The sequence below is a fragment of the Nyctibius grandis genome, chromosome 12 (assembly GCF_013368605.1).
Source record: "Nyctibius grandis isolate bNycGra1 chromosome 12, bNycGra1.pri, whole genome shotgun sequence".
Lineage (NCBI taxonomy): Eukaryota > Metazoa > Chordata > Aves > Nyctibiiformes > Nyctibiidae > Nyctibius > Nyctibius grandis.
The window spans coordinates 1033723-1048159 of NC_090669.1; the positions used below are offsets into that span (position 1 = coordinate 1033723).

General features: G+C 62.0%; 1 protein-coding gene across 1 annotated transcript; it reads right to left on the minus strand.

Annotated features, from left to right (window-relative positions):
- Positions 1-569: 569 nt before the first annotated feature.
- ADGRG1 (adhesion G protein-coupled receptor G1) lies at positions 570-13589 on the minus strand. Its single transcript, XM_068411153.1, has 14 exons — positions 13252-13589; positions 7555-7642; positions 6458-6883; positions 5697-5820; positions 5467-5614; positions 5254-5382; positions 4904-5020; positions 4321-4366; positions 3855-3955; positions 3656-3771; positions 2655-2929; positions 1923-2034; positions 1388-1656; positions 570-1217 (listed from the first exon to the last, which is right to left on the minus strand). The coding sequence occupies exons 2-14, from the start codon at positions 7592-7594 to the stop codon at positions 1096-1098; spliced, it is 2025 nt and encodes a 674-aa protein (XP_068267254.1). The 5' UTR covers positions 7595-7642; positions 13252-13589; the 3' UTR covers positions 570-1095.
- Between the last annotated feature and the right edge of the window lie 848 nt (positions 13590-14437).

Consider the following 14437-nt stretch of genomic DNA (forward strand, 5'->3'; position numbering starts at 1 on the left):
GAGGAGCGGCTGAGGGACCTGGGGGGGTTTAGCCTGGAGAAAAGGAGGCTGAGGGGAGACCTTCTCGCTCTCTACAACTGCCTGGAAGGAGGGTGTAGCGAGGTGGGGTCGGTCTCTTCTCCCAGGTAACAAGTGACAGGACGAGAGGAAACGGCCTCAAGTTGCACCAGGGGAGGTTTAGTTTGGAGATCAGGGACAATTTCTTCATGGAAAGGGTTGTCAAGCACTGGCACAGGCTGCCCAGGGCAGTGGTGGAGTCCCCATCCCTGAGGGGATTTAAAAGCCATGTAGATGTGGTGCTGAGGGCCATGGGTTAGTGGTGGCCTTGGCAGTGCTGGGTTAACGGTTGGGCTTGATGGTCTTAAAGGTCCTTCCCAACCCAAACGGTTCTGTGATTCTGTGCTTCTATAACCCCTACAGCACCGGGCTGCTGGGAGAGCTGGTACCGGTCCCAGCTCAGCAGGATCCTACGGGGTGAAATACTGGGTCCTGCCCCGGGGATGGGACAACCCCGGCTGAGGGATGGATCCCACCAACGCGCCCAGCAGAGAGACCCCAGCGAGCCGCGCTCCGAGCAGGAACAGCTTTAATCGGCACGAGTCTTCTACACCATCCAAAATATACATTCAACAAAAATAACAAAAATAGATTATTTCAGCTGCTAGAAGGTGTCGCGGGGGCACAGTTATCCTGTCTGCGCTGGGGAAGGACCCTCTCGGTGACCACCAGCAAGGGCTGAAGATGGGACCTCTCCCACCCATCATCCCTGGCCTCGGGGCACAGGAGGGGACGCCCAGAGGCACTGGGGACACTGTCCCTGCCCTGTCTGCTTTCTGCAGCCCGCGCTGCCCGGGCGAGCATCCCTCCCTCCTGCCCCAAGGATGCCAAGCCGAGGGACGCGCCACTGCCCAGCGGTGGGATGGGAAAATTGGGGAGGGGGCCAGCAGAGGCGAGGGGCGACCAGCCCCGCTGCGGGTCCCTGGGCTCCTAGTAGCCCTACGAGGCGGGTGCAGTAGCAAAGCGGACGTCGGTCCTTCCCGTGGCTGCCCCCTGCACGGGGAGCCCCAGCACGGCACGGCGTGGCCAGCACAGGGCTCAGCCGAGGTGGCTCTGGCTGCTGTTGGGCTGCAGTTTGACGCTGTCGGAGCTGCTCTGCGAGTCAGGGGACTTTCTCGCCTGCAGCACCATGGTCCAGTACCAGAGGAAGATGAGGAAACCTGGGAGAGGAGGGAGGAAAGGTGGGTGAACCCTCTCGAGGGACCAACAGCAGCCGAGAGCGAGCCAGCCAGCCTGCCAGGGACAGCTCCTCTCGCACCCTGTCACCACCCCACCGATACCCGGTGAAGGCCTCAGTGCCCTTCAGAGGAGCTTGACGTTCCATGCTCACCTTGGAGGGAGTTGATGATGGTGAAGATGTAGAGGGAGACGAGGCGGAAGACGCCGGAGGTGAAGGAGAAGAAGACCAGTGCCCAGGGGATGCCCAGCAGGATGCTCAGACCAAAGAGGGCGAGGACGTGCTTGAGCTTGTGGCCTTTCTTGTTCTGCCGGAGGATCTCCCGGACCATGGCCCCCAGCATGACCGAGTTAAAGAGGAACACCAGGCTGAAGAAACCCAGGTTCACAACATTATGGATCAGAGGGCTCGTGATCCAGCATCTGGAGGGAGGAGAATGGGCAGAGGGTTATGCTGCGTCATCCCGTGGGGACATGAGTTGGAGGGGTTGGGGGAAGCACGAAGGTGTGGTGCAAACCCAGTGCCCAGCTTAGTTAAACAGGGACAGGGCATCCCCCCACCACCACCCTGCCCAAAGGCCCAGAAAAGCCCCAGGTGGGCTAAGGAAAGCCTGTAGGACACAGTGAAGGTTCAGCCAATTGACTTTATCTAAGACCAGGGACCAGGCAACCCATTTCCCAGGACTTACATGGTGGCGTTGGTGGATTTGCCACCAACGGATTCATAGATAGGAACAGAGAAGGGGCCGTAGTTCGTCCAGCTAGCCAGGAAGATCAGCGTCACGCAGAAGAAGGGGAGTCCTGGGTGGCAAGAACAGAGTGAAGCGGCTGCCCTAGTCCCCGGCCCTCGGACCTCCTGGAAGGATTCGTTGCCCCTTTCTCCCCGCATGGAGTACAAACCAACGTCCTCCCTCCCAAGGGGGAACCGAGGATGGAGCATGCAACAAGGACACCTGGTGCAAGCCCCAGCCCAGGAGGGACCTGTGCTGCACTGACCCCAGCCAGGGGTCTCCCACAGCCGTGGAATTTTAGGCTGCAAAAGATCATGAGATCTTCCTGCCACGGCCTCCTGCCCAAAGCATGGCAGACATGCGTGGGTGCTGCCTGCATCAAGCCCGTCTCTCTGGGCTGTCCTGGATGGTTCTTTCAGAAAGAGAGCAACCCATAACTACTTAAAGACCCCAAGCAGTGGCTCTCACATGCCTCCCTTGCTGGGCAATCCCCAGGGTGACCCACCCAGCTTCTGCAATCAGCCACCAAGCCTCCTAATAGAGAGACCCCTCTTCTCTTAGACATCTGCTTCCCCACAGCTACATCTCCATCCCCATCCAGGCACTGTATATGGTGGGAAAGACCTACCCAGGTGCCCCTCCACCTCGTTGCTTGTGCCCTCAGGGCACCTCTGCCTCCCCCATGCTCACCCCAGCCCACCAGGCAGAGCTTGAGGAGGAAGTGGTCATGGTAGGCATTGAAGACTTCAATCACGAGACGGTAGAGGTTGTAGCCCTCGATGCCCATCCAGGTGAGGCAGCTCAGGAGGGAGAAGTGCAGGAACAGCCCCCCGGCTCTGCAGACCGCCTCGCTGCTGCTGGAAGCCAAGTGCTCCGAGATGAGGAAGGTGACGTCCAGGAGGAAGATGGCGCCCAGCAGGTTCATGTGGATGTGCATGCTTGTGATCTGGTCTCGCTGCTTGCTTCTGGAGAAGCAAGGGGGAGAAGACCTCACCACCATGCCTATCTGCCATCCTCTGTGTCCTGCAACACCCCACAGCTCCGGCAACTCACCCCAGCCAGAAGAGCCAGGAGACCCTCTGGTGGTGCCAGGGGCTGAGACCCTCACCCCACAGGTGGGACCACCCGTTTCACATGCAAATTCAGGTCCCTGCAGCTGCCTCTGCATTTCAGGTCTAGGCCATGGGAGTTAGGGAGAGATGTCATTTCAGCTCTGAATCATCCAGTGACATGACTCAGGAGAAGACTCTGATGTTCCCCACCAGGCCCTTGAAAAGGTCTTTGCAGGCTTCTGCTTGCTGGACCCATGACACCCAAGCTGATTTTCCAAATATCTTTGAAAACAGACGAAGATTTCGAGCACCCTGTGGGAGACCTGACCAAGGGGGTGGTTTCTGGAGAGGAGAACTCTGCTTTCTTCAAGCATGGCTCCTTCACCGTATAGAATCATGGAATAGAATCATAGAAGGGTTTGGGTTGGAAGGGACCTTAAAGCCCATCTAATTCCAATCCCCTGCCACAGGCAGGGACACCTTCCACTAGACCAGGTTGCTCCAAGCCCCATCCAACCTGGCCTTGATCGTGCTTCTAGCCAGCCCACCAACTGCGTTTGGAAAGCTTGCACCCACCCAGGTGTAGTGGCAATGGACAGGACACAGACAAGGAGCACGGGGTCACCTGTCAGACCGTACCTGAAGTAGAGGAAGAAGATGGTGCAAATGGATGCCAAAGCTGAGATCAGGCAACCGATGTAGGTTATGAAACTCAGGTAATCCCTGTGTATGTAGGTGATCTCCGGGGAGGACACCTGTGGAGAAGGAGGAAGAAGACATGGTGAGGAAGAACAGCCGCTGGGAACGATGTAGAGAGCTGCGGGAAGGTGCTACCCACCATCAGCACAGCGAAGTAGGTGAGGTGGTTGCATCTGCAGTCCGTCTGGCTGCCCCCTGTCGCTGTTGTACAACCGTAGCTGTCCCAGCTCCCAGAGCTGCCTGCGCAAGAGAAAGGGAGAGCGTCTGGTGAGCAGCAGGAACATCTGCTTCGGGTCTGTGGATCTTCAGGGCAAGGTGTCCATGGCAGGGGGGGAGGACAAAAGTAGGGGTCCCAGTTTGTCCCATGCCAAGCACACACACTCAGATAGCACCCTCAGCACCAGGACCCCGCCCTGGGGAAGGAGAAAGCTCTTAGGTCAGCTATGGAGGAGAAAACCTGAAATCAACCCCGTGGGAATGGTTGATGGAGCTGGAGCGAGGAAGGGAGGTGCAGAGCGACTGTTACCCCTACCAGCAGGTCCATGGTACCCTGCAAAGGAGCAAAGGCAGCTCCCAGCTTCCCACCCAAGCGCAGGAGCACTCACCGGTGGTGTCCTCCTGCCAGAAGACGCACAGCGGGGTCACGTTCCTCTGCAATGACAAAACCACGGGCCCTGGTCAGGATGCAGCTGTGGGTTTGCTGCCCAGACACCACATTTCATAGGGGAGAACATGGGACAGGAGGCGAGATGGTCTCAGGAGACAAACAGTCCCATATCATGGGAGCAGGCTCCAGGCAGAGACCATTCTCTTGGCAGCTCATGGAGCAGATATCTCCTCCCAGGTCCCCTTTTTCAAACAAGGGGGTCAGCTTTGAGCAGGCACCTGACAGGGCCATGAGTGAGCCAAGGGACTGTTAACTCAAGGTGTCCCCCAGCCCTGGAGATTGTGCTGGAGGTGACACAGCTGCAAAGCAGCATCTCCTGGACAGGCACAGGCAGCACCACCACCAGCGCACACAGTGAAGCCATGATGGTGATACAGCCCCAGAAGACGTAGCAGACCCTGCAAGGCCAAGGGCATGGACCTGCTGGATCGTGACCACTCTTGAAGCTGGCAGGGCCTGAGCCCTCCTTACCCCTCCATTCCTGGTGGGATCAGGTTCGATGAGGCTGTTTCCCCACCTACCGGTAGCTGGTCATGGAAGAAAGTGAGGACCACTGGATCGGAGAGGTTGGTCACCACCGTGTCCACCAGGGAGATGCCGACCACCTTGTCACCCAGGACGTGGCTGCTGTTTTCATCCTGTGGGAGAAGAGGAGCCGATGGCAGCATGGGAAAGGATTGCTGCTGGGCATGAGGCAGGCGAGAGTCCCCAAGAAGGAGATCACATGCCTCTTTCCCCATCAAGCTTCTAGCTCATCTTTGAAGCATCTTCTCCGAGCGAGCACCAGCAACCTGGTCAGGGTGGCATCCCCTCCCACTGGAGCCCCTGGCACAGCAGGGACATCCCACCATGCCATGCGTGTGGGCGTTACCTGGAACATGGTCTGGCTGTTGATGTCCATGAGGAGCACCCTGTGCTCCACCATCTCCTCCCTGTCCTTCGCTGTCATGAACAGGCTGCTCGGCAGGTCCACTGCGAACCCATGGACCTCTCCACCCTCCTGCAAGGAGAGGCTTGTCAGGAGAGAGGTTGGGAGAGGATGCTGGTGGACCAAGACCACCAGGGCAGGCTGCCCAGGACCCACCTCTCTTTGGGAAGCAAAGGCCAGGTGCCGAGGAGCCCAAGTGGGCTGGACTCTGAGGACGGTCGCGTGCACGGTGGCCTTCCCAAAGGTCTGGTTCTGCCCTTCGAGCTCCACCATGGCCAGCGTCTTCTCCAGCTCCCCGAGTTTGCTGTCGGGGAAGGGGTGCAGTGAGCAGGATGCAGCGGGCACCGCACCGGTGGCAGCGGGAATGGCACGAGCCGGGAACTCACCGTCGAAGCATCCGCTGCTCCGTGGCTCCTGCGGCCGACGCCAGGGGCTGGGCGATGAGGCTGTCCAAGGTGGTGAGCTGCTCCTCCACGTCTTGCTCCCAGACGGGCATGGTCTCTGGAGAGGCTGATGGGCACACGAAAGGAAACGCCATGAAACGCACGGGCAGAGCCGGCTTCCCTGTGTCCCGAACCAACCAAGCACAGCCCTGGTGGGAGCAGAAAGCAGAGGGCTTCAAAGTGACCCCAAGCCCAGGGAGCTGATGGAGACCCCAACCCAGAGGGCTTCTCCTGCTGCCCAGAGCTCGGCTCCCACCAAGGCCATCGGGACCAGGCTAGCTGAGGCTAGCTAGGTGCCAAGCACTGCAGACGGGACCCACAGAGACCTCTGCACAGCACATGATTTCCCGGGATTTTAGGGGGCAAAACACTTGAAAATGTCCCATCTTCATCTCTAGGGAGCTACCCGGCCTGCCTCTGGGCTGCTTCAAGCAAACCTACGTCCCCTTCCCTCACCCTTCAGCTGTGTCTCCATGCTGTAGGACATACTGGGCCACCACCAATGCTCTGCTGATGGCTAGAGAATGGGCTGGGGATGAAACGAACCCTTTATTTCACAGAATCACAGAATCAATCAGGTTGGAAGAGACCTCTGGGATCACCGAGTCCAACCTTTGACCTAACACCGTGTCAACTAGACCACGGCACTAAGTGCCACATCCAGTCTTTTCTTAAACACCTCCAGGGCTGGTGACTGCCTTTACCGGGGAAGAAGAACTCAGATGCGCTGCTGAGGGAGGTGTTCTTCCCGCCCTTTGAGATGTAGGACACGTTGAAGATGGTCATGTTGGTTCTTTCAGTCTTCTGACTCTCATTCCCCCGGGTGATGCTGCTGGACAGGTCCCCACCCAGGAGGAAGCTCTGCTTCCCGTACGCCAGCCTCAGGGTCCTGTTGGCCTTGAACCAGTAGAGGCAGAAGCGGTACCTGCCCAAAACGGGGGGCAAGCGGTACTTGTAGTAAGAGTTTCTCCTGTTTGGCAAAAAGGGCCTTTTTATGATGAGCGCCTGGGCCGTGTTCTCGATGGAGATGGCGGCAGGGCCGTGCTCGTAGATGACGGAGCTGTTCTGGGTCTGGTTCCGGTCACCGCAGAAGCGAAAGTCCTCTTCCCGGCGGCCGGTGGCTCCCACCCCTGCGTGACACAAGCGCGTGGAGGTGCCGGTTCAGCCAGAGGGGCCACCAAACCCCGCACCCCGTGGCAGCCATCGCACAGGGCATGCCGGGCTCTCTGCCCCAGACACCCTGACCCCGTCCTGGATGGGCTGCATGATGTTGGCCACCTCCCCAACATCCCCATGGCCATGCTGGGAGGGTCTGCCAGGCAGCCGAGGCTCCTGAGGCAGCAGGACTTCCCATCTCTTGGTGCCACCCTCTCCCAGGTGCCACTACCCACGTCAGCGGAGACCGACAGAGGAGCTCTCCATCCCAGAGATTTAATGGATTTAACCATCCATTTAAGGCCAGGTTGGATGGGGCTTGGAGCAACCTGGTCTGGTGGAAGGTGTCCCTGCTTATGGCAGGGGGGTTGGAACTAGATGGGCTTTAAGGTCCCTTCCAACCCAAACCATTCTACGATCCCCAAAAGGGATGGAAGGAGAGCATCTCCTTTCTCTGGAAAGGACCCATCCTGCCCCAGACACCCCACCAGAGGCACATCAGCCCACAAGCCGTTTCGTCTCTGTGGAAGCCACGACTACAAACACCCATTGGTGCCTCCCAGCCAATTTTTTGGGGCTGCCAATTACTTCCAGCAGCCCAAACCTGGCCCATGGGCCCAGGGCAGGACACGTTGGGGCAGCCTACCTTGGAGGGGGAAGAGGAGGAGCAGGAGGAGGACCTTCATCCCGGGCAGCTCTCTGCTTTGGCTTGGCCTCCGAGAAGAAAGCAGAGCCTGGAAGGGTACAAAGGAAAGGGGCCACGTGAGTGGGTATCACCCATAGCGTGGGGTCAGGGGGTGGAGAGCAAAGGCTGTGCCTGCGGGACACTGGCCAGTGTCACGGCCAGCTCCCCGGTGCCTCTGCCACCAGGAGGAGCCCGGAGCACCAGGCATCCCAGCTGCGGGGCTGGAAGGATGGGGGAGGCCGGCAGCCGGGTCCCCAGCACAGAGAGGGTGCCCCATCACTCTGGCATAGGCACCAACCGCCAACGACTGGGCACGGGAGGGGTCCCCTCATCCGCTCCCTGCTTCACAGCTCGGTTTGAGCCTCGGCTTCTTATCGCGGGCGACAGGAGCAGAAGGAAACGGCGGTTTCCTAATTGGCCAGCCCTAAAATTATTTTCTCGGGTGCTTTCAGCTCCTGCAGATCAGCCGAGGAGCTCGGCACGCTGCAAACCACTCCGGCGTTTCAGCGCGGCAGGAAGGGGCTCGCCCCGGCGATGCCAACGGCGACCACCAAACCCCTCCTGCCCCTCGCGCCCACCCTCCGCACCCCCTCCCCACCCCTTCACCCTGCGCTGCTCCAGCCCCCTTTGCTTTGCCTTTATCTGCAGCCGGGGCTCCTGTGACCCGCACCCAGGCCGGCGCTGAGCACCCCAGGGTGCTCCCCCCCCCCACAGCCTTCACACCCGCAGCCCTGCCCATCGTGCCTCCCGCCTTCGCAGCTGCAGCCCAGCCTCCTCCTCCTCGCCCTGCTGTCACCGCAGCGATGCGTCAAGCCTGGTGGCACCCATCCTGCCAGGGCCCACCAACCCAGCAGCGGTGGGTGCTGCCGGGCCAGCCGGCGGAGCCGAACACTGGCCAATGCCCACAGCCAAGCCGGCACCCGCTTTGCCACCGACGCACCCCACTCCTGTGCCGCTCTCAAAGCGTCTTTCTCGAAACCCATCGAGTGGACGAATCCTGTTTCGTTTGCAGCAAGCGGGTGCCAGGGCACCCACCGGCATCACCAGCAAAAGCTCGGGAGCTCTCCCAGGCAGCCAAGGGTGCTCCGATGGGGGAAAAAAACACTTGGTTGAAAACTCAATGTCCTGGTCATAGAATCACAGAATCATTTTGGTTGGGAAGGACCTTTAAGATCATCGAGTCCAACCGTTAACCCAGCACTGCCAAGCCCACCACTAACCCATGGCCCTCAGCACCACATCTACACGGCTTTTAAATCCCTCCAGGGATGGGGACTCCACCACTGCCCTGGGCAGCCTGTGCCGGGGCTTGACAACCCTTTTGGTAGAGAAATTGTCCCTGATCTCCAGCCTAAACCTCCCCTGGCACAACTTGAGGCCGTTTCCTCTCGTCCTGTCACTTGTTACCTGGGAGAAGAGACCGACCCCACCTCGCTACACCCTCCTTCCAGGCAGTTGTAGAGAGCGAGAAGGTCTCCCCTCAGCCTCCTTTTCTCCAGGCTAAACCCCCCCAGGTCCCTCAGCCGCACGTCTCTCCCACCAGCACGGGCTTCTCACAGAGGTTTCTCCATCCACCGCAGCTCCAGGGCACATCCTACGCCAGCACGTCACCACGGGCACAGCTCGCTTGCCGTCCCTCCCCGTCTGCTCCTTCCAGCAGTTTATCACCAGAAGACGGGGGCTTCGGGTTGTTAATTAACCTGCTGCCATGGTTATAATTGAGCGTAGCACTAACGACGTTCCAGGGTGTGGGGTGGGAGGGGAGGGCACAGGCACGGCTGGGCAGCAGCAGCTGGATGCGGATGGGGCCGGCGCCCCGGTGCCTCGCTGCACACTTGGGAATCACACACGTGTACCTGAAAAGCGCGGAGCCGGGGTGGCAAAATGCTGGTGGCAACGGGAAGCACCTGGAGCACGGAAAAGCAACGGAGCAGCGTGCCAACCATGGCACAGAGATGGGGAACGCCGAACCCCAACGAGGCTTCAGCCCATCCCGCTGCGCCGGCTCCGTCGGGGTTTTATTGGGGTGACGGGAGGACAGGATCAGCCCCTTCCAACCGTTACTCAACTGGGACCAGAAATCCCTGCGGGGATGTGGGTGGGGGAGCTGGTATTTCCCCTCCAAGCCCTACATGGTCCCGCTCGCCTCAACACCGATTGCTGTTTCCTGAACCGAACAATAGCGAGAGAAAATCCCCCGAAAATGGTTTCGCAGCGGGAAAACGCAGATCCCATCCGGGATAAGTCAGAGGGAGCCGGATGCACCGAGCCCACACCGCGTCTGGATCCTGCCCTGTCATCTTCCCATCCCTGGGTGGCATCTCCTCAGTGTCACCCACTTCCCAAAGCCCCTCGCTGTCGCGGTGACCAAGCAAAGACCCCCTTCGGCACCAACCCTGCCTCACCCCACCATCCCTAAGGCACGATGGCTTTATCCGCTGCCGGAGCCAGAGGACTCAACTCCTCCAAGAACAATTAACGCATCGAAAAACTCCTGGTTTGGCCCCAAAAATCAGCCAAATCATATAAAAAGAGGTGGCGGGCGCACTGCCAGGGCTGTGCAGCTCCCACGCCGCTGGCACAGAGGGAGGCTCAGCCCCGGGCATTAAAAGAACATGCTGGTCTCGGAAACAAAAGCCAAGGAATAGCGTTGTGGTCTCTAAACCTGAAGGCAGATGGGGAAAAAAAAAAAGATTAAAAACCCACAAAAAAAAAAGTGCCTGATGTTTACTAGAAGCTCCCCGCTCGTTGGGTGACTTGGCAGCAGGTATTTAAGCTTTTGGAGGTGGCACGTGGCTTTTGGACGTGACGTTTTTCCCGAGGAGAAGGGAAGATGCTGTGACGCCTCGAACAAACACTGGAAACAGGGAGAGCCAGGGGCTTTTATCTCTGTTTTCCTTCCAGGTCCGTTAGGAAAAATACACCGACGTTCTGTTCCTCGAGATGCTAACGAGCCCGCAGCTCGTCAGCCGCAGCCCGTTACCCAGGCAAGGTCTCAGGAACCGGATGGGGAAACTGAGGCACGGAGAGGCGAGCCAGGACGGGCTCCCCGAGATGCAGAGCAGCTTTGCACGCGACCAGCCCCCATCACATGGCCCACAGACGATGTGCCCTGGGGCTGGAGCTGCCCGAGGAGGCGGGTACCCCGGCAGGGACCCCTCCACACACAAAGGGGATGCCCCGGCATGGGTCACCCGGGTGCCTCACAAAGCACCCTTGTCCTTGGCCAGTGGCCCGTGCGCACAGGGGCCGGCCCACACGTTATTCACGGCGTCGGCATGCGAGCTTTTCCCGTCACCGGCGGGCGGCGGGGTCCGACCCGGCGCGTTTATTAATGCCCGAGGTGCTGAGCGGCAGCTGCGCCGCGCCGGCAGCCCCGGCTGTGCCAAGCCCGTGCCGCGGGATGGGGCGCAGCGCTTCGGCTTGGCTGCGGGGTTACACACACCACCCCGCACCCGTGAGCTGAGTTTTGCCGACGGGGTAAAACCAGACGCGATAAAGATTCCCACGGGAGCGGCACAGCTCCCTGCCAGATCCATCCTTCGCCAGCCGCTGGCATCCAGCCTGTCCTGGGCAGGCGTGCGGAGAGCCGAGGGGAGGCTGGCGCAGGCAGAGCGCCGGTGCCCGAGGCTCTCAAGATGGAGCGTTTGCTTAAAGCTGGGTCTTAACGTTCAATATTTAAAAAAAAAAAAAATCAATTTCCTAAAAAAAACAGACAGAAATATCGCACAAATCAAACCAGCGCTTCCTCCGGCGCCTGGGCAACGCGGCCCGGCGGCGTGCGAGGACCAGGTACGCCTGCGGGGAACAGAGGGCTGCCGTGGAACGGGAACCAAGCGGTGCAGGCTGGCCTCCCCCGGCACCCCGTGCCACGTCCCCAGCCTCAGGGGGTACAGACAGCCGTCCTTAGGGTGCGCTCAGCCCGCTTCAGGAGCAACCCCTTGGCCTCCTCCTGCGGGCCGGCTTCTCCCTTCCCTCCACTCAAACCACCCCATTGGCTTTTAACGGCTTCCAAAACACCCCTTGTCCCCCTCCGCGTGAGAAACGTCCCTATTGACTGCCCGTGCCGTGGGTGCCGGGGAAGGGAGGTACGGGGCGGCCCAGGACCACCCCAAATCACCCTCCCAGGCATTTAGGGTTTGTCACGGGAAGCCGGAGCCCGGTGAGGGTGAGCCGGGTCCCAAGCACAGCCAGGGTGAAGGCTGCAGCACCCCAGTTGCCAGGTCAGAGGCCACGGGCCCCCCTGCGCCGGCTCCCTGCCAAAACCCAGCTGTCGGTGAGCTGATGGGAAAGGAGTCGGCGGGTCGGAGCCCTCCCAAAAACAGGCGCCCAGCTGGTACCGCGCGGGTGCTGGCACACCGGGAGCCACCCGCTCTCTGCTAACCCCTCCGACACCCATGGGTGCCACCGCAAGGTGTGGGGCCGGCCGACCCCGGGGGTCCCCCATCCCGGCAGCACGCAGTTGCTTGCAAACCTGTTGCTCTGCGAATAGCAGCCCCCCGGGGCGGCGGGATTAAGAGCTGGAGCGCAACCAAGTATGCAGCATTTTTAGGCCTTGACTTAATTCATGTGGGGGCTGCAAACCCCAGCAAGGGCACGGCAAAACCCACCGTGGCTGCAGGCCCGGGCTTAAAGGATTTGTCCCCCCACACACACATCTCTGAAACCCTCCTGGCTCCTGGCTGGTGGTGGAGCTTGGAGGGGGGTTACCGCAGCCCTCGGAGCGTGAAACCGAGCCTTGGCTGCCTTCCCTCCTCGACAGCCACCGGGACTTGTTGCCAGGAGGTTATTCCAGGAGACTTCATGTCCATTCTCCAGCTGGTTTCGCTGGTCCCTCCGGCAGCTTGCGGGCAAGAAGCACCCAGAGCATCCCCGCATCCCGCGGCGGCGGCGTGCCGGGACGGGCAGCGGGGAGGAATCCCCCCACGAGGCATTTCAGGGGAGGGAGATCACCCTGTCGAGGCACGCCGGCAGCCCCACGGAGGGAGGGAAGGGGAGGAATGGGGCGTGCTGGTGGTTCCCCCCCGGGATGGGAAGCGGCGGTGGCTTCGTGGGGCTCAGCTGTGCGGCCGGCAGCAGCCGGGAGCAGCTGGGCCCGGGGGGTTCATGGCTCCACGGCCTGGGAATTCAGGCTGGCTCCAGGCGGCGAGGCAGGGACGGAGGCTTCCCCAGCCACCTCACACCTTGGCCATGACCCACATCCCGGGTCCTTGCCCGGACGGAGGCGTCGCACCCACCGCTCACGTGCGGGGACCCAAAATGTCCCCGTACCCACCGGCGCAGGGTGCAGCCCAAAGCCCCCCTGGAGCACCCCCTGCTCCACCAGCCAACCGGGCACCCCAGGGTGCTGCCCAGTGGCACCAGTCCCAGCCACGCAGGGCCCTCCCAGTGCCGCAGGGCTGGCCGCAGGGGTGACATGCCCAGGGCCCTGGGGGTCCCCTGGCCGGGGGCACCGCTCGCCCCCGCACCCACTGGGTGCCTCCTGCCCCGCACCGAGCACCCCGCAGCACCCCCCCCAGTATCCCCAGTAAGGACATGCTGGCCAGCGCCCCTCACCGTGGCCTTGGAAACCCCGAAAGCAAACACGGGACCCCCCCCACCTCCGCTCCTCCTCCCCGCCCCGCGCCCGGCTCAGCCGCTCCCCGCCGCCCCCCATACCTGTGCCCGGGCCGGGCTGGGCGCGCTGCCCCGGCACCGCTCGGCTCCGCTCGGCTCGGCACCCTGCAGCTCGGCTCGGCTCGGCTCGGTTCGGCTCGTCTGGCCTCGGCTGTGTTCGGCTGGGCTGGGCTGGGCTCGGCACCTCGCGGCTCAGGCTCGGTTCGGCTCGGCTGGGCTGCGCTCGGCTCGGCTCGGCTCAGCACCTTGCAGCTCGGCTCAGCTCGGCTCGGCTGCGCCCGTCTGGGCTCGGCACCTCGCAGCTCGGCTGGGCTCGGCTCGCCTCGGCTCGGCACCTTGCAGCTCGGCTCGGCTCTGCTCGGCGCGGTGCAGCGGCACAAACCGCCCCTCCCCGCCCCGCTCCGCCCCGTCCCCCTCGGGCAGCCGGTGACTCAGCGGGGCGGGACCGGGACGGCTCACACCGCACCGACCCCCCCGAGACCCCCCCGCGATCGCTGCGGGGGCCGCGGGGGCCACCAACCCTCCGCCACGGCACCTGCCCGGCTCTGCCCAGCACGGCCCAGCTGGGACCACCGGGCTGCATCACCCCGCTCGACCGGGACCGGGACCGGGACCACGAGCGGGACCGGGACCGGGGCCGGGCTGGGCTGGGGGAGCCCGGCTGGGGATAGCCGGGGGTGCCCCGTCCCTCTGCCCTTCAGCCCCGGGCAGGCGGGGGCAGGGGCAGGGCGGCTGGCGGGCTGCACGCCTGGCTGCCAACGGGATTAAAAAATAACAATTAATGGGATTAAAAAATAACAATTAATGGGAAAACAGCCGGAACGGAGCGTCCCTGGGAACCCTGCTCCCGCTCCCCGCAGGAAACGAAGGAGGCGAGAAGCAGGGCAAGGAGCCCAGGCCTCAAAGGGGGGGGAGCTGGGGACGGGGTCCCCCATGTCCCCATGTCCCCTCCCTAGAGGACATGGGTTGGGATGTGGGGCGCAGAGCCTGGATGTGACCCCCCCAGCCAGAGCACGCGGCTCCCACCACCCACCCCAAGGCCGGAGATGGGCACCCCGGCCCTCGGGACCCCGCGGTGGCACGGGGAGCTGAGGCTGGAGGCGTCGTGACAGCGATGGGCGCTGCGGGAGCGGACGAAGGCGCTGCCAAGCTGTGCCCGCGTGGCCATGCCAGCCCTTTGTGTGCCCCGGAGAGCAGGCGGGCGCCAGGGCTGCCGGGAGGCGGCGGG